The sequence below is a fragment of the Capricornis sumatraensis genome, chromosome 19, assembly GCF_032405125.1.
Source record: "Capricornis sumatraensis isolate serow.1 chromosome 19, serow.2, whole genome shotgun sequence".
In the NCBI taxonomy this organism is placed as follows: Eukaryota; Metazoa; Chordata; class Mammalia; order Artiodactyla; family Bovidae; genus Capricornis; species Capricornis sumatraensis.
Genome location: NC_091087.1, coordinates 74715273 through 74734815, shown reverse-complemented (window position 1 = coordinate 74734815; position 19543 = coordinate 74715273). Strand labels below are relative to the sequence as shown.

General features: G+C 59.5%; 1 protein-coding gene across 1 annotated transcript; it reads right to left on the bottom strand.

The window, feature by feature from the left end:
* Positions 1 to 7215: 7215 nt before the first annotated feature.
* LOC138095140 (tumor necrosis factor alpha-induced protein 2-like) lies at positions 7216 to 17125 on the bottom strand. The gene is made up of 11 exons (XM_068991126.1): positions 16686 to 17125; positions 15758 to 16397; positions 13079 to 13193; positions 12846 to 12968; positions 12582 to 12682; positions 11884 to 11982; positions 11174 to 11297; positions 10180 to 10302; positions 9868 to 10023; positions 9562 to 9683; positions 7216 to 7939 (listed from the first exon to the last, which is right to left on the bottom strand). The coding sequence occupies exons 1-11, from the start codon at positions 16897 to 16899 to the stop codon at positions 7798 to 7800; spliced, it is 1959 nt and encodes a 652-aa protein (XP_068847227.1). The 5' UTR covers positions 16900 to 17125; the 3' UTR covers positions 7216 to 7797.
* Between the last annotated feature and the right edge of the window lie 2418 nt (positions 17126 to 19543).

Below are 19543 nucleotides of genomic sequence, written 5' to 3'. Positions count from 1 at the left end.
AATGCAGGATTGTTCACTCAGAAAATCAAAGAAACTGAAAGCCCTTTAGAACAAATGATACAATCTGATAAACTCACTGATTAGAAAACAAATGTCTGTACAAAACTCCTTAGATTAACACTTTTTGCTAAGGACCGTATAAGATAATTTTTTATAGGACAAGGTCTGATTCACAATATTGGCTAAAACCATGAAAAGCCTAGTAACAAGTTTGAAAAGAATTGTTTAAGACCTATATGACAGCAACTCAGTAGAGAATGCTTAAAATTAAAAATCAAGGAGGAGGACCAGAATTCACAGGTAGAGTGAAAGAGGCTGCCTATGGGGGGGGGGGGGGGGTTGGGGTTGGGGAGGGGGTTGGGGGGGGTGGGGTTGGGGGGGGCTCGGCACATAGCAGGGGACAGAGAATTGACTTGAGCTTAGAACTGTTATTTGACTTTTGAACGATAGTTGCCTTGCTGTCCTGGTAAAAATATAAATTGAAACTTAAAAATTTCACAGGACAGAACAAATTGGTGAGGAAGTTACAAGATAATTTTGAAACCATGGAATACATTTTTAAAAATGAATATTCAAATGTCCTTGAGAAATTTTGTGCTAAGTTACAGTCACACCAATGGTGGGTGCATGTCTTAATTCCCAACACTTTTCTCATGTGACCCTGGGAGTGAGTGTTATCTAAGGAGTGAGGCACCTAGGGCACCAATTTTATGTGCAGGCTTGGTATTTGCGTGATCCTGAGATGAGCACCTCTTTAAAGTTTGTGTCCTGGTGCTTCACTGTTTGATCCTGGTCCTACCCCTGACTGTGTCCCTGGGCAACTGCAAAGATTACTGCCACCATGAAGACTTGAAAGAAGCAGGAATGGGAATGCCTATTACGTTCCCACACACCTGACTAGCCAGCTTAGCCTGTGCAGATGTTGGATGGATCTGGGAGAAGGACTCTGGACTGTGAGAAATGGAATCAGGCGGTGACTCCACTTGTATCTGCTGTCCCAGATGTAGCAGGTTTACTGGGGCAAATCACAACGGCCCTGGCACTAGGCATGTGACTATTAGACTCGTCACTGTCTTCTTTTCTGTACTGATTATCAGGGACCGTCAGAAACAGTTTGCTTTTACCTGGCAGGACCAGCAGTATACCTTAACAATCTTGCCTCTAAACTATGTAAATTCTCCTGCTCTCTGCCACAGTATATTCCACAGAGATCTCTACTATCTTTCTTATTATTTGTAACGGGTGCTTTTTTAAATGTTGAAGAAAACATTTAATTTGCATATGAGTCACCTAGGAATTCTTCCTTTATGAATTCTAATCCAGAAAGTCTAAGGCAGGCATTCTGCATTTCTAAAAATGTCCAGGGGAAGGCCACGCTGCTAATCTTTTGTCTACTCTGATAGTATCAAGGTCTTAACACACTGACTTTTTAAAATACACTCACACAAAAACACAAAAATTTTCTGTTTTAATCTATGCTTAGCTTACTTTTTGCAGAAAGAAATTCTTTTTTACATTGTGGTAATGTATGCATAACATAAAATGTCCCATTTTAACTAATTTTACGTATACAGTTTAGTAGCACTGAATACATTTATGCTGTTATGCAACCATCACCACCAACTATCTTGAGAATTTTTTTCCTCTTGCAAAACTGAAACTCAGTTCCCATTAAATAATAACTCCCCATTCCCTCCTCATCCTAGCCCCTCACAACCACCATTGTATTTTTCGTCTCTATGAATTGATCTTATTCAACTGATCATTACAACTGGTCGGCCATATTGATGACATCATGCTGATTAGATCTGATAAAGAGGAAATAGGAAGTACTTCAGATACGTTAATAAGATACATGTGAACTATAGGATGGGTGATAACCCCTCCCCCACCAAAAAAATTTAGGGGCCTGTGATTTTAAATTTCTGGGAATTATTTGATCTGGAGAATTTTAATACATCCCCTCTAAGATGAAAGGCAAATTGCTGCATGTTTTACCAGCTACTGTGAAAAAAGGGCTTCCCTTGTGGCTCAGCTAGTAAAGAATCTGCCTGCAATATGGAGCCCTGGGTTTGATCCCTGGGTTGGGAAGATCCCTTGGAGAAGGGAAAGGCCATCCACTCCAGTATTCTGGCCTGGGGAATTCCAGGACTGCATAGTCCATGGGGTCACAAAGAGTTGGGCATGACTAAATGACTTTCACTTTCATGAAAAAAAAGAGGCAAATTCTTGGTAGGTCTTTTTAGACTTTGGAAGCAACACATCTTGGTGTGCTGTGAGATGACCCATCTGCAGAGTTCCCTGCTGGTAGCCAGTTTCAAGAAGAGACCAGAGCAAGGGAAAGCTCTGCAGGTGGAGGCCACTCTTCCACACAAGCCACTGTACCTGTTGTGTAGATTACCACCTATAATCCGGCAGATCCAGTGATGCTCAAAATACTCATGACAGCATCCTTAGGAAAAGCACAGCCAGATCTCTGGAGCAACCCTCCGCTCTCTTCTTCAGCTGACTGTTTTCCTTCTGAGAAACTGCTGGTGTGCATTTGGATTCAGTGGAGAGTGAATCCCCATCCATGGACATCCAGTGACCACTCAGCATGAGTTTCCCATCATGAGCTAAGTGTTGTTTGACCCACTAAGCCAGAAGGTTTGATGTGTCCAGTAGCTTTTCCATCATCGCATGGTCTGAATGAAAGACTCAAGCTCAGGCAGGCCCAGGAGGCACAAGCATTGGATTGGCCAAAAAGTTCGTTGGGTTTTCCTAGAAGATGTTACAAATGAACTTTTTGGCCAACCCAGTAATAAGAGTAGAAAGTGACTCCAACACCAATTCCTGTTGCATCGCCTCGCCTCCCTTCTCTCAGCCTATGCCTGAGGCCTCTTGGGCTGTTGAGTAAGAAACACTCAAGCCTGATTGTCTGCGGGTCTGTGGATACGCTGGTTCTCCCTGGAAGTGCACTGCGGCCCCACTCAGCAGTGACCCTGAAGGGTGCTGGTGAAGGAGCCTCCACCCAGGCTGCAGAGCTCGTAGCAACATGCTTGGCTGTCAACTATGTGTAGAGGGAGAGATGGCCAGAGAGATGGATTTACTCTAATTTAGACAGTGGCTAACACTTTGGCTGGAGGACACCAAAGAGAATTGGGAGTTTCTGACAAGAAAGCCTGGGGAAGAAGTGAGTAGATGGACCACATCTCAAAGTGGGTGCAGACAGAGATCTGTCCCCCGTGTGAAAGCTTATCAAAGGGCATCTGCTTCGGAAGCGATTCGTTAATCAGGTGAGAGGACTAAGGTCTGTGTACTTGTCATCAACCTCTGTCATAGTTTGCTCCAGCTTCCTTAACAAAGTGCCACAAACTGGGTGAACAACAGCAGTATGTGTCTCACAGTTCTGGAAGCCGGAAGTCCAGGACTGAGTTGCTGGGAGGGTGCTCCTTCTGAGTGCTGGCAAGAAATGTGCTCGTGCTTCTCGCCTCGCTTCTGGAGGCTCCGTGGGGGCCTTTGGTGTTCCCGGGCTTGCAGGAGCATCGCCCCAATCTCTGCTCTCATCTTCACATGGCGTTCTCCGTGTATGTGTGTGTGTTTCCAGCTCTCTCTTAAAATCTACATATTGATGTCCTTTTGGCTGTGCTGGGTCTCAGTTGCGGCATGCAGGTTCTTTAGTTGCACTGTGTAGGGCTTAGTTGCTCCAAAGCATGTGGGATCCTAGTTCCCGGTCCAGGGATCGAACCCACGTCCCCTGCATTGGAAGGCATAGTCTCAACCACTGGACCATGAGAAAAGTCCCTCACCTTTCTGCTGATATAAGATCAGCAGTCATATTGCGCTGGGACCCACCCTAATGACCTTATTTTAGCTGATTACCTCTGTAAAGGTGGTGTCTCCAAATGAGGTCACTTTCTCGGGTACTGGGCATCGGGACTTCAATATGAAGTGGGGAGGGGGACACTGATCTTGCTGCGTGGCCTCCGGGAGGGGCTGTGGCATCCCACTCCCAGAGTAGCTGTGGGGGGGCTCCTGGTGACTGTCAGCCTCGCCAGGCACTGTTGTCACCCACACACTTGGGGTTTGGCAGTCTATTCTTTTTAAATATTTTTAATTTTTTGACCATGCTGTGTGGTCAAAAAATGACCAGGGACCAAACCCGTGACCCAAGGGACCCCAAACCCATGACCCCACAGCAGAAGCTCTGAGTCTTCGCCACTGGACCACGAGGGAAGATCCGGGAGATCGGGGCAGCCTAATGAGCCACCCTCCCTTCCTGCGCATCTTTCAAACCAGAAACCCCAGCCTTCCCCCCAGGACTCCCCTGGCTGCCAGGAGGCCCCGCGGTCCCCGTCGGGATGGGAATGAGGCTTCCCCTGCCTCCCTGCCCTGGGCCAGCCTCACCTCCCCGTCTCAGCCCTCACAGACCAGGCCTCTCCCTGGGCACCCTGGCACTCCTCGAGGGCGCCCTGGCCTCCCTGCGGCACCCCCGCTCTGCCTACAGCAGCCAGAGTGTTCTTTCCGAGTCACAATCACAGCAAACGGCCTCTCCAAAGTCCCTAGTGCTCCCCCCTTTACAGTGAGTGAGTGGAGTGAGTGGAGCCCAACGCCCAGCCCCAACCAAGGCCCCCTCGGCGCCAGCCTGCCGCTTCGGCGGGGGGGCTTGCTTGACTCCCCACTCCCGGCCAGCCCTGCCTTGAGCTCTTTCTTTCCCTAAAACCCGAGCCCTTCCCCGGTCCTAGGCTGTTTCCCTTGGGGCACTGCCCCTCCCCGCTCTGCGCACATGCATGTGCCCCCTCCACAAGCCCCCGCCCCCCAGTGAGTACCGCCCTGGCCACAGCGGGACGGCCCCACCCCCATATCCGCTGCATCACCCCAGGCCATCTGCCCCGCACTTGAACCTGGACTGTTTATTAACTTGCTCCCTGTTCCTTCCGGGCCTCCAGGGATGTGAGCCCTTCAGGGAGAGCCCGGGCCACCCTCCCCACTGCCCCCCTGCAGGGACAGGGTGGGGTTGGAGGGTCCCATCCACGCTTGTCCCACCGCTGACTGTGGCCTCCCTGCCAGTTCACAGGAGCCTGGATGGGGCCAGGGCGACCTGCCCTCTGTCCCCTCTGCCCAGCGACCCACTCCTCGCCTCTGGGGCGAATCCTTCCCTTAAAGGAATTTTCCTTCTGTGACCAGGAAGTTACTGATGCAGAGCCCTTGGTGGAGGGGCCCGAGCTGGTGACCCCGCGGGACGTTAGCGGCTCTCCCCCTCCTACACGGACAGCATGGATGGCACCCCCCACAGCGCCAGCATGGAGTCCACCTGGCCCGCTCCCCGACCCCAGGGCCCCGTCTCTGACCGCCTCTGTTCTCCTTGGACCCTGGCCCACCCTGCTGCAGGGAGGCTGGGGGGGTGCATCTCAGCACACTTTGCATTTTGGGGCCCAAATCCATTCTCTTTGGTCCATGAATATCTGCCTGGATCAGAAAATTTCCCCCTGGTCTTCAGCTTCCTTGAGCTCTCCCCTCCCCCTGCCCTCTCCTCCCATGCTCCACAGGGGGAACTCAGCGGCCATCCCCTACCCCGAGGCTCCAACCTGCCCAGGGCCCACACTTGGAGCTCAGCCTGGGGTGGCCTGTCCCTCCCCTGGGTGCTCCCCACGATCAGTGGGTCCATCCTACCCGAATCTCATCCCAAACGGCCTTCCTTCAGGCTCCAGCCGCTGATGTCCAGGCCTTTCCAGCTGGACCCCAGACTCCGCCCACCGTCAGCATAGTCATCCCTCCCCCGCCCCAACCCCGACAAGCCTCCAGCTCTCTGGAATGAGTTCACCAAGGTTCCCCTTTGCCTCCCAGGGACTCTGCCCTTCTCTAAATCCTGGGCCAGGATGGGGGTGTGGGGGAGAGCTGGGGCCAGCTGTGATCACAGCTGGGCCCTTCGAGGTCAGTTCTAGGAATACAAGAGCCAGTTCCCACTGGGCCCGATGCATGGAGCTAAAATGTCGCCGTCCCCCTCTTCTGTAAAGGACTGTAGGGGAAATCAGACAGGTTCGTGATCACCACCTCCAGGTGAGGAAACTGAAGGGTGAAGTGAGGGGCCTTGGCCCACAGCAGACCCTCCCAAAGGTCACGCTCACAGGTGAGAGGTGGGCAGGAGGCGCTTGGGGACAGAGTCTGCCAGACCCCACGAGGCTGAGAAAGCCTCTCCCAAGAGAAATCACTCCACAGTCACTTTTGAAATCAGCTTTATATTAAGCTATGAAAACCAAGAGTTTATTCTTAAAAAAACATACAAAAGCATACTATCATAAAATAATAACATCAAACCTGCAAACTTCTACAAATGTACAAAGGCCTTCGTGAACCATTTACAAGGGCCAATTTCTGGGCACAGTACCTGGAAAGAGGGGGACAAGTCCAAGAGAGCCGGCTACAAACCCAGTCACAGAGGGGCGTTCCCGCAGGCACAGGCTGGGTGGGTCACGCCTGAGTCTCAACTGCCCCAGGCCGAGGAGGGTGAGTGAACCTTTGCTTTCCTGGGGAGGATAAGGCACGCTACAGGGCAGGGGATGGGTGAAGGCTGTGGTGGGCAAAATAATGTCCACCCCATAAAGATGCTCACATCCGAATCCCTGGGCCTCTGACTATGTTAGTTTCCACGGCAGAGGAATTAAGGCTGTCAGGTGGAATTAATAATGAGCTGACCTTAACATCAGAAGAGGATCCTGGAGTGCCTGGGTAGGTCAAAGGTCATTGGTGGGTTAAAGGTCACCACCAGGGGCGAGTAGGAGGGCAGTGCTGAGATGCAAAACGGATTTGACAGGCCATTGCTGGTTTTGGAAACAGAAGGGGCCCACAAGTCAAGAAATATGGGAGGCTGGCCTCTAAAAACGAAAAAGCAAGGAACTTCCCCGCCAGACTTTCCAGAGGAACCGCCTGGCTCAGCCCACCAGACCCACGTCAGACTGCTGACTCCAGAACTGAAAGCAAGTTCTCGTTTTAGGCTCCCAAGCTGTGGAAGTTTGTTAGATTGGCAACAGGGAACTGACCCAGAGGCCAAGGGGTCAGAGGTCAAGATGGCCCTGCCCTGACCTCAGCCTGACTTCCAGGGGAGGACCCACAGAGGCATCCCTGGGTCGGCCCCTTGTCAGGGGAGGCAGAGCCGGAGAAAACCCAGCAGGTCCTGGCCATCCCAGGCCCATCCTCAGGGGACACCGAGGGGAATGAGAGGGGTCGGGGGCTCGGACACTGGCTTTGCCCCACTTGCCCTGTCCTCCAAGGCCCTTTTCCAGTCCCCCCACCTTCCCAGACAGGAGCTCATCTTCCCCTTTCTCCTCCTCCAGCTCTTCCTTCTGCTCCATTCACAGGCTGAGGCCGGCTCGACGCAACCCTGGACCAGAGCAGGCAGGAGGGGTGAGGCTCGGGCCCGCTCAGGAGCTGGGGAGGCCGGAGACCCAGCCTGAGCAGGGCGGTCCTCAGGCAGGTGGGGCAGGATCTCGAGGACAGGCGGTGATCCCGGAGCTGGGTCCCCGAGCCACACACCCTCCTGACCCCTCCTTAAGGGCGTGCAAGCTCCACTCTCATTCACAGAGCTTCCCCTCACGGCTCCTGCCCCACAGGAGAGGGGTCAACACATCATGGCTTGTCCAGTTCCAGCGGCCCAGGGGCCCACACCTCGGCCAGGCCTGGGCAGAAGCAGCAGCAGAAGGCAGGACTCCCGGAGGGGCCGCCTGGGGCTGTGACGCTGGTGCTGGTCTGACGGCCCCCAAACGGAGTGGTGTCCCATGCTCGGCAGGCGCTCCTAAGGAGGTCAGGCCACAGAAAAAGCTAACCAACCTTTATAAGCGAAAATAGAGCCTTGGAGGGCTCGTGTGCCCCCGTGTTGATGTCTAGAATGCTCCGGATGCTCTTGGCGTCACTGCTGGACAGGTTCCCCTTGATGGCCAGGATGGCACTCAGGTGGCCCTTGCTGGTAAAGACAGGGTCCTGTCAGGCTGGCCTGCTCACCAACACCCCTGCTCACACCCCTTCCCAGCTCCCCAGACTCCTGGCTGGAGCCACAGAGCCCAGCAGCCAACCCCCCTGCCCACGAGTGTGCCCTACTCTGTTTAACCCACTGCGCTTGGGCGGCATGGGCCACAGTGCCTCCAGAGGGTGCCAAGCTCCTGCCCGGTCCGGCCTTTGCACTGGCTGTTCCTCCGAGAATGCTCATCCCCAGGCTCTTGAGGTAACCAGCTCCTTCTCACCCCTTAGCACTTAGCTAACATGTCACCTCCCGTCAAGAAGCCACCTGCCAGTGCAGGAGACACGGGTTCCACCCCTGATCTGGGAAGATCCCAAATACCACCAAGCAGCTAAGCCCATGGACCAGAGCTACTGAGCCTGTGCTCATGAGCCCTCAAGCCCGCGCTCCGCAATGAGAGAAGTTACTACCATGAGAAGCCCGGGCACTGCAACTCGAGATCAGTCCCCACTTGCTGCAACTAGAGAAAAGCTCACGCAGCAGCAAACACCCAGCACAGCCAAAAGTAAACAGTAAAACTTAGAACAAGTCACCTCCCCAGAGAGGATTTTCCAGCTCTAAAGTCAGGACCTCCCGCCACTCACAACCTTGGTTAAACAATCTTTAAAACTTGCAAATAGTACTCCTTCGCCGGATGACCTCATCATTGCTAACCCTCATCTGACTGTCTGTCAGAAGGCCTGGTGTGCCTTGTACCTCCTTGCATCCTGGTGCCTAAACAGAGCCGGGTAGCTAGTAGGAGACCACTTGATAACTGCTGGCGGGCTGGGTGGATACAAGGATCGGTGAATGGATTGACGATAGGGGGCCAGGTGGATGACTAGATGGGTGGATGGATGGATAGATGGAAGGACGGACAGATGGGTAGATGAGTGCGTGACCAGATGGCTGGATAGCTAGATGGGCGTCCAGATGGGTAAGCAGGGGCCTGTATGATGGGTAGATGGAGGGGCGAGTGTGTAAGTAGATGGGCAGCTGAACAGGTGGACCAGATCAGCCAGCAGCTGGACCAGGCTATGCTGGGACAGGCCGACCACACCAGAGGACTCAACCCACAGAGACCGCTGCCCTGGCTCACCAGATCCTCAGGCAGTCAGGGATTGAGCCTCCACTCTAGAACAGAGGCCCCAGGACACAGGTCAAGCCTCGGAGGACCCCTAGGCTGACCGGCGGACCCCAGCTTCACTACGGACGTGCCACGGCCTCCAGCAGGTCCCTGGTCCCTCTGGTCTCGGATCCCCCTCTGAAGGAAAGGCTCATGCGGTGTGGAGCCGGATGCCTGGCTTTGTTGTCCCGGCTCTACGACTGACCAGAGCGTTACCCTGGACACATTCCTCACACCCCCCAGGTCCCATCTGGACGACGGAGACGAAGAGTGTCAGCCCCAGCAGGCGGCAGCGAGGACCGAGTGAACAGCCGCTGTAAAGATCTGGGCACAGTGGCCAGTATCTATCTGCGCTCTGTCCACCCTCAGGGACTCACTCTGCACCTGCCCCAAGGCTCCAACCACAGCGGGGAACCACGGGACCACGCTGCCTTCCCCGGGTCCTGGAGGCCCCGGTTCTCACCTGAAGTCAGGGTACAAGGTGGCGTACGTGGCCACCTCGATCTTGATGGCACTGGGGTCTTGCAGGCGAATGATCTCGGCAAGCGTGGGGAGGGCGTGGTGCAGCCAGGTGGCTGGGGAGCCCTGCGGGCACATGCTTGTTGAGAGAGGCTGGCCCTGCCCGGAAGCGCGCCCGGGGGCCCAGAGAGGCTCAGGTCAGACCTCATCAGGTTTGGAGAGGCCCAGAGGGGCTATCCTACCCGTGAAGAGCTTGGAGCAGGAGGGCAGCCCACCGTAATGGGAGGATGGGGGGTGGGCGGGGGCTTACATTCTGGGCGCAGAACTGCTGGATGTGCTGGGCGTTGGCCTGGACGAGCCCCGCCAGCTGCTGCTGCTGCTCCGCCGTCTTGAGGACCAGGCGCCGCTTGCAGAGGTGGGTGATGTACTCCTTCACCAGGTGCAGGTGGACCGCCTCCAGGAGCTCCTGGGTGGGCAAGTGAGCAGGGCCATGGGAACCCACCACCTCCCTGAAGGCCAGGTCCAGGGAGGGGCGGATGCCAGAGCGAAAAAGCACATCCGGGTGTGCCCACACACACGCCTGCCTGCGTGTCCCCCCACCGGCAGCCCAGCACCCCCTCACCTCCTGGAAGCAGTCCTGCAGCTCTGAGAACTCGGGCATCCTCTCGGCCACGGCGGAGATGATTTCCTCCAGGATCTGCTGGGGGGCATCCCAGCGGGTCTGTGTGAACCTCTTGAACAGCGGCTACAAGAGAGAGTCAGGCTGTGTGGCCACACCCGGCAGAGGAAGGGCCTGCCCAGTAGACACGCACGCACAGACACACACGGGGCCGGGACAGGGGTCGGGTTATATTAAAGACTGCTTGGGCGCTCCAGCAGGAAGTGGAGGCCGGGTTTGCGTCCCCTTCTCCAAGGCTGACCAGCCAGGACTGCCATCTGCCTGCCCTGAGGCCTTCTCCACCATCTCCCTCCTTAAATAAATAAATTCCTGCATAAACACAGCCCTGTGCTTGGCTGGGCCTATGATGATGATGACCCTGCCGAGTCATCCAGGGTCACCGCCTGGCCACCCTCAGCCGGAGGGCACTGGGGTGAAGGGGGGCTCCCCCGGATGGCAGGCAGGAGTGCCCCCTCTCCCTCCCCTAGGACCCCGGCCTCCTCCTGGGGTACAGGCACTAAGGGTCTCTGGGGATGCCCTGGCCCCCGCAGATGTGGCGGGAGCCGCCAGAGGCTCTGAGTGTCCTGGCTGGGAGGCAGGGTCCGGCAGGAGGGCCTGGGGGCGTCAGGGGAAACTACAGGCAAGCTTGAGGACTAGGTGGAGTCCAAACAGGGAGGGGCTCTGAGGCTTCTTGTTTGCACCCCAGGGCAATCCCGAGGCTGAAGGAGGGGGTGACTTCAACATCACAGGGGCCACCAGCCTCCTTGTATCTGCCCAATGCTGAGACTTCCTCCAGCCAGGTCTTCATTTCTGCTGCCCAATGCCCCACCCCACCCTCCCAGGCCCTCCCCAGCACCCCCACCACTAGACTCAGCACGTGCTGCCGACCCCCCAGGCCCTGCCCCAGTAAACCCCGCACTAGACTCAGCACGTGCCGCGGGGCAGGAGGCTGGACTACCTTCAGGTCCCCAAACAGGCTCTGGAGCAGAGTATCAAAGCCATGGCTTTTTAGCTCATTCAGGGGCCTCAGCAGGGAGTTCTGGAGGTCTGGTGGTGTCTGCCACCTCTGCTCCACAGACGTTCTGGAAGCACAGGAGGCAGGGAGGTCACGCCAGCCCCATCCAGCCTGCAGCCCTAAATCCAGACAGCCCGGGAGCCCCAGGCGAATCTCCTTAAACTATCGCTCTAGAACCCTCCCTGGCTCCCCTGTCCCAGCAGGAGCAAGACCAAGGCACTCCATCCAGGCTCCCTAGGCGGGACCCAGCCTTCCCACCTAACACCTGCTTAACACCACATCCTAACTGAGGACAAGTGGCTCAGCCTCTCCATAGTCAGGGTGCTCATGGTTCAATGGACACAGTCAGTGTATCTACTTAACAAGGTTGCTGACAGGATAAATGAAACCCTTTGCGAGAGCGCCTGACCCGCCAGCACTAGACAAATGCTTGCTGTTGCCCTGTAAGCCCGGGCATTTCCTCTCCAGCTGCTCATTTTAATTCAACATCGCTGCTTAGGCTGCTCCTCCTCCCCCATCCCAGGCACCTCCCCCCGGCCCGCCCCTCTGCACCCCCGCCCCCTCCCACCCTCCCCACCCGCCGGTCCCGGCTCTCCCCCCACCAACGCAGGCAGGCAGCCGCAGTAACTCCCCACACTGCCCAGCGCCCTTACCGGAAAGGGCAGCAGTTGTTGATGTTAGCGATGACATTGGCCCTGTAATTTCGCAGCTGTCTGCATCGCTCCAGAAACTCATCAAAGGCGCGCTGGTAGCTGGTGGAAGGGAAAGGGCACACGTAGGAGCAGCAGAAACACTGGGACAAGGGCAGCCTCGCAGCCGCCCGGCCAGCCTCCCGCTCCACACGCGGCCCCCGCGGCACACGGCGGGCGCAGTAGGCATCCCGGAACTGGCTTCACACGCTCAGCCCGGCGCGGCCAGGGCCCCTGCAGAGCTCCTGGAGAGGGCGCTGCAGAGCCCCAGGCCCCTCTAGACCTGCAGGCAGAAGAGGGGAGGCGGGCAGCCAAGAGAACTCGGGGCGCGCACCGGGGGCATCACCTGAAGGGGGGCCAGGGCCTCAGTCCCTTGGGGGGCGTCTTTGCAGTTGGAGGCTGCTCTTCCCGGGGCTTTGCTGAGCGGGGTCGGGGGTGGGTGGGGGTCAGATGACCTGAGGCTCTCAGCGCCCTGGTGGGTCATGCAAGGGGGACAAGGACTCCTGCTCATAATAACAGACACCCTAGTGGCCGGGAGGGGGCGCTGGTCTAGCTAACATCCCCACCTGGGGCCCAAGGGAGGGCCTGGGGCTCTGAGAGAGGGGGCGGCAGGGACACCTCAGCCCCCAGCCCCGCTCTGGGCATGCATGCCCATCACCCACCTCCTGAGGAACCTGTCCAGCTCTTCCAACAGCAAGGGCTTTATCTGCGTGCCCAGGTCCAGGGTGATGCTCTCGGCCTTGTCCTGGCCCTGGGAAATGATCTGCAGGGGTGGAGGTGGGGGTGAAACTGAGCAGAAGCCCACCTGCTCTAGGGCTGGGGCAGGGGTGGCCATGGGTAAGACATGGGGCAAGGGGGTGTGTGCCCAGTGGCAGGCGCATCTGCCCACAGGGATGAGGCCAGTGTGGGCGGGCAGCGGGCGCTACCTGGATGATGTCGATGGCCAGCTCACTGTGGCAGCGGCCGTCCAGCCTCTGTGGGGCCTCATCCTTGGTCCAGCGCTCCGACTCCAGCTCCAGAGCTCGGGCTGTCAGCTCCCTTATGCTGGCCTGGAGGGGAGGAAGGGCCCTCTCAGGGTAGGGCGAAGCCCACGGGGGCGTCCTTGCCAGGTTCCCTGCTCGCCCCCCCTCACCCCGCCCGGCACTGGCCCTGGACTCACCACCTCGTTGGAGAGGAACGTGGCCTCTAGCAGCCGGATCTGGGTCTGAGGCAGGAGGGTCCCCAGTCTGACTCCCTGCAGCTCGGGCGACAGCTTGGGGCTGTTGAGGATGTCGCTGTGGGCAGAGCGGCTGGCGTGAGGAAAACCAGAGCTGTCCACCCCCCCCCCCCCCCCCCCCGTCCTGGCCAGAGCCCTGCACAGCCCAGTTGCCTTCCCTCCAGTGCCTCCCACCCCTGCCTCTCCATCTCGTTTCCATCCAGGCCCCGAACCCCGGATCACCCTGCCTCCATTCACTCTCTCCCTGCGTCCACTCTTACTCCAGGTCATGCTCCTGACACCCATCAGCCTCGAGGCACCCGGCCAGAGGCACCCCACGGCCCAGCCCCCATCTCCCGCCTGGCACACTGAAGGACCCTCCTCCAGGCTCCCTGCCTTGCCTCCAGCAGTGCCCCCTCCCCCTGCTGCGGCAGAACCGCATTTCCGGTCTGATGGCCCTGCTCCGAGGGCTCCCCCTCCCCTTCTCACCCTCTGTCTCCTTCCCACCATCCCCCACCGTGCTCCCACTGCATCCCACCAGCCCTGCCCTGCCTTCCCCTCAGACCCGCTCTGCCGCCCCCAGAGGAGGGCCAGTCCCAGCAGGAGGGGCTGTCTGCCCCTCCCCAACCTCTTCCTGGACGGAGGCATATCCACCCATCCTTGTGGCGCTTCCATTGGGTCCCAGAGCCCCCTGGGGACTGCCCAGCCCTGGCACTTCCTTAGGGCCTTTGTCTGCCCGGAGGCTCAAGAATAGCCCTTTCTGCTGCCAGCACCCCTGCCCCACCAGCCTGGATGCGCTGTGTCCCTTTGCTCCCCAGACTTCTGGCCACAGGGACCTCCACAGAGCCACCCGGGTCTCCTCCTCTCAGGGCTCAGGTCAGGCTGCACTGACCCCACGGGGCCCCAGGTTAAAGCCCCAGAGGTCACCAGGACAGGAAGGTGGAGGGGCAGAAGGGACAGGCCCGGCACTTCCTGGTGAGTCAGGACCAACAAGAAGGAACCCGCTCGGCTGGCGGGACTCTCTGGCATCCCCTGCCCCGGGCCAGCTTCCCTGCCCTCCTTGACTCCTTACTCACCACCCCAACCTCGTCCTCATCGGGCCCCTGCTGGAGGCTGACCCACCAGCACCAACCGAGACCACTAACATCCCTGAGAGCCTCAGACATCGCTTACAGGGTCTACACCTCCAGGCTTCCTGCAGGCTTTATGATACAAGCGGGGCCAGCCCCGAGCCGATCCACACTGCAGGTTAAGTCTCTCCCCACCCAGGTTGATCAAATGAGGGACATGCTTGTTGCAGGAAAATAAGGGAAAAAAGAAGAAAAAAGAGGTGTCGTGCTGTTTTTTCCCTCCAGTTCTTGACCTGTTCCTGATCTGCCGTCTGTAACTAAGTTTCTTTATCAAAAGATTAAACCTCATTTGAGAATTACATGCTGCACCTATAGTCCCCTCAAAACATCCTGTATCTGGGGCTCAACTTCACAGCACCCTCTCTGCAAACCACCTCTTCGAGTTTTTCTCTCCTCTGCATTATAGAAAGAACGTCTCACTACAGCCCACAAAAGACAACGGACCCAACGACTGGGCCAGCAGACTGCCAGCCCCAAATTACTGGGCTACCCAACGCCAGCCTGATGACTTGTTTTGAAACAGCGTGAGGAGAAGCACGCAGGATCCTTACCCCTCTGTTCATCTCCAACCACACACTGCGAGCCCCCAGCTATAGGATCCCCTAGGTTCCTCATGGAGCCAGGGACACAGTTCTGGAGGCAGGAGCCTGCTGTGTTCTTGCCTCTGTCTCCAGATTTTCTTATCCAGCTTCGGTGGGCAGAGAAAGCCAAGATACTGGCAGCAACATGCTCAGGGATGCATGGGGTCTGGGTGTATCAGGGGATCCCCGGATCTGAATCCAGTTGGTACCAGGGATTCTCCACGGCAGCACCAGGCGCCTCCCAAACTGAGAGCTCCAGGCCTCGGTGGCCAGAACTCAGCTCTGCCACTGGGGGACACCCTGCACAGTGGGGATTTCCCCAACAGGCCCAGTGCCCCCCATCCTGCCTGGGACTGCTCCCTCGGCCTGCTTTGAACCACACTGCTCCCAGAAGGCCTCCCAGCTCAGCCTTGGGCCATGCAGGGCTGCTCGCTTTGCTGGGAACACCACCCCGCCTCTCCCTGTCCCGGCCTGTCCTCGCTCCCCCCTGCCTCACTCCCTTACTTCTGTTAGACTGTCAGCGGCCCCAGAGCAGAGAGCCCCTGCCTCCTGCGGCATGTAGAATCCTGCACCTCTTCCTCCGAGCTGGCTTCCTGGGCTGACCCAGGCCAGGTCAGGGCCCCTGCTCCTGGCCACAGCCCTTCCTGACTCTTAATCACAGGCGGCTTCACCCCCTAACCCAGACTGGAAACTCAGGAAAGAAAGATGAAGTCCTAGCCCCCACTCTCTGTGCCTCAGTTTCCCCAACTGTGGGATGCAGCTAAGGCCGGAGAGACTAAGGATTCCCGGGGCAAAGCAGACCCATCGGAGGCCCTGCCCCTTTGATTCCAGGCCCGCCTGGGCCGTTCTTCCAGCGGACTCCCTGCTCTTGGTGAGACCCAGGCCCTGCCTGCCTAGGGAACGCCCGCCCGGCACCCCGCGCCCGGGCTCACTTGGGGTAGAGGTTCTGCACCCAGACCAGTAGCATGTAGGTGTCTCGCGGGCACAGCTCCAACTGCGTCAGGGCCGCCAGCTGGGCCGCGAATTCCGCGTGGTAGCTCTCGGCGTAGGCGGCCACCACGCTGAAGTCTGCGGGGGAGAGCGGCTTGAGGCGCTCCACCACGGCCTCCAGGTCCTCCTTCACGGTGCGGCCCATGTGCAGGAAGGCGCGCTCGGCCTCCGTGCGGCCCTCGGCGTCCGCGGCCGGCCGCCGGCTCAGGCGCTCCGCGGCCGCCTGCGCCACGCCGTCCCGCCACAGCTGCAGCCAGCCTCGGGGCCGCGTGGCCGCCAGCCCCGGGCACCCCGGGGGCCCCGCCGCCGCCGCCGCCGCGCGGTCCTGGCGCTCCTGCTCGGCCAGCACGGCCAGCGCCTGGCGCAGCCGCTCGGGCGCCGCTTCCAGCGGCCGGCGCAGCAGCCCTAGCACCTGGTCGCGCAGCAGCGCGTACAGCGCCTCCACCTCGCTCTGGCGCCGCACCAGCTCCTCCTCGCTCGCGAGGCCCGCCGCCGCGGCCTCCTGCAGCTCCAGCTCCAGCGCCAGCAGCGGCCCCGCCGCCTCCAGCCGCCCGCGCTCCAGGTCGGCCTTGAGCTCCTCCACTGCGGCCAGAACACGGCGTTAGCGCGGCCTGGGGTTCTGAGACCCGCCCCCCGCCCCGGTCACCTCCCAGGGGCCGAGACCCCCAAAACATGCGGGGTGTCCCAGCCCGGGCAGGGGACACCAGGCTCAGATCCTGAGATCAGGGGGCAGCAGATGAAAGCAGGGAGGGGAGGCCCTTCGACGCCCACGTGCCCTGCCCCCTCTGTCCCGGCTGATTGGGGCATCCACTGCAATGAGCCCCCATCCTACACAGATCCTGCCCGCCTGGGGAAGGGGCTCCCGCCTACCTGTGGGCAGCTGGGCAGGCGGCTGCGGACTGGACTCAGGCTCACCCTCAGTCTCTGCTAAGCTGGGCTGACCCTTCTTCCTCCCTTTGGTGAAGAAGCCATGCTGGGTGGCCAGGACATTCGACTTCTTCTTGCCGGCCTCTTCTTCGTCCCTGTCTGGGGCCACCTCCCCGGGGACCCTGAGGGAGGGGGCAGAGCTCGGCTGCTGGCCCATTGCACAGAGTGAGAACCGAGGTCCAGAACAGTCACAGGGCGCTAGGGGCTGGGCTGAGGCAGGAATCCAGGCGCAGCCCCATCCTCCGTTCTGCTGGGTTCTCCTCTTGACTCGTGTGGCTTGGGGTCCCAGAGGAACGCGATGAGCAGAAACAGGGCTGCTCCCACTGGGACCACGAGGCAGGCAGGGCCAGACACCGATTATGACCTTGGGGCTCAGGTCTACAGAAACCACAGTGCCCCCTGAAGCCCTTTCCCAGGTTGGAGGGACAAGCGGCCCAAGGAGGCGCAGGCCTGTCTGAGGTCACACAGCAGCTCAGAGAGGAAATTCCAGCTTCGCAGCTCCACCGCACCCTGCCTGCTCCCCAACTGGGGTGACGACACCACCACAGAAGCTTCCATTTCCTGGGCCCTTCCTGAGTGCCCATCCCGTCACTCCCCACTGCCTTCCAGGAAGGGTGCTATTTTCCTCATCTCAAGTAACTAGCTCACAGACGCTTAAAACGCCCCCATGGTCAACAGCCTGGAACTCAGCTCACCAGGCACTGGGCACCGCCACCAGCCAGAGAGGCAGCACCCACCCCGGCGCCTTGACCGTGGGGGAAGCCAGGCCCGGATGGGTGGAGGGGAACGCGGCTGACCCTAAGGAAGGGAGGGGGGCAGGGCTGGGAAAGGGGAGCAGAGGGGAAGGGGCCTCCTTGGTAACTGGGGTGACCCATAACAGGGCCTGCCCCACCACCCAAGAGTAAATACACCAAGTCGTGACTCATACAGCACGGCTTCAACTCGGCCCTGCAGCAGCCCTGCGAGGCACACAGGGTGATCCACCCCTGCAGAAAGGGGAACTGAGGCGGCAGGAGGTGGGGTAGCGGGTGGGATTAGGCCCCTGAGACTTTCCACAGCCCCTGCTGCCTTCCCACCAGCCCAGCCACCTTCGCCCATCCTCCCAGGAACGCTTCCCAAAGCCCCGAGCTTGACCAGAGCCACTCAGTGGCCAGGAAGCCGGGCTTTCTCTCCTCCCACAGCCTCACCAGATACCGGGGGCAGAGTCCTACACTGCGGGGTCTCAGCTACCAGCCGGTGCCATTTGGACTGCGAGTTCCCCTCCAGAACCAAGCTGAGGGTCCTCCTGGGAGCCCCAAAGCCAGGGTCCCCAGGTGCAAGGCCACTGGGCACTTCTGCCCTGCCCATCCCTTCCCCCAGCATCCCTCCCAATCCATGTCACTTTCATGCCAGGCACCCACAGGAGGTGATCCGGCTGGTTGGCAAGGGCCGCTCAGCCTCACCCTGGGCCCAGGCCCCACCTCTCCCCGCACACACAGCCCCTCCCCCCGCTGCCAGGGGAGGAGGAGGGCCCTCCCGGGTGGCTGTGGACCCACCGGCCTCACTTCTGCCTCACTGCCCCGCCTCCTCCGTCCCTAGGCGTGCCAGGCTCCCGCCAGCCTCCAGACCTGGTTCCTGCAGGTCCCTGCAGGGCATCACCACCTCCTCCTCGGCTCTGGGACACAAAATCTCCTCCCGCGCCAAGGTCCGCAGCAGCCCCTTTGGCCCCCGCCCAGGCCTTCACTCTGAGGCCGCTGGTGCAGCAGAAAGAGAGACCACTGTGGGCTTGGCTGTACCATCCACTAGGGTGTAGACCAGACACCACCCTGCCTTCATAGACCTCAGTCTTCCCATCTGTGCAATGGGGAGGAGAAGCCCTCCTCACAGTGCTGCTGAAAGGAGGCTGTGAGGGGAGCACACAGCCGCATATGCTGGCCCCTGGCCAGGCCTCAGTGAGGGTCTGAGTCTTGTGTCCCAGGGTCTGTCAGGCTAACCCTGGTGGCCGGACACAGCATAAGAGGGCAGGAGAGGCATTCCTTTCAGCCGAGGCCAGTGGCTGGGCACACTCAGACAGGAAGGGGTATGCTCCGAGTCACACCGTGTGGCCACAGCCTGGGGCACCTCCCTGGTCCGCCCAGCTCCCCCAGTTTCTATGCGGGCACACACACACTCACTCTCCTCCCCCGGGTCAGGGCTGAGGTCCAGGCCAGCCTCCCTGGTCCCTGCACGTGAGGACATTCGAGCTCGGCAGGTGAAGTGACTCGGCCTCTGTCATACAGCCAGGCGCCCCCACCCCGCCCTGGGCCACCCCCGCCCCTCCTACTGCAAAGGAAGGGACACTAGGGCCCCTTCCCACAGCCCCCTCCTCCCGGCTTTCCCAGGACCGAGCCCTCCGCTGGGAGCATCTAACTCGACCCTCTGCACCCTGACGCAGCAGCTGAGCCCTAAGGCTTCAGTTTCCCTAGAAGGGCGGGCTGAGGAAGACCTGGGGTTCTCCGCCGGGGTTCCCTCCATCGCGCCAGCCACCCCCTAGCGGGATTGGGCCGGAGACGCGGGTCGCGTCGGGGCGGCTGGGCAGCCGCGCGGAGAGTTTGGGGCGGACGCACCGGACGCACCGCGAGCGCAGGTCACTTACTGTGTCCCGGCCGAGCCTGTCGCCTCAGAGCCGGGCGCCGCCTGAAATAGACGCAGGCTCCACCCCCGTCGGGCCGGCCCGCCCCGCCCGCCGTCCCGCGGAAAACCCCCGGGCGGAGGCCAAAGCCGAGAGAGTGTGATGGGGGGCTGCCCGGGTCCCCGCGCCCGGGGCCGCGCGTGCACCCCCT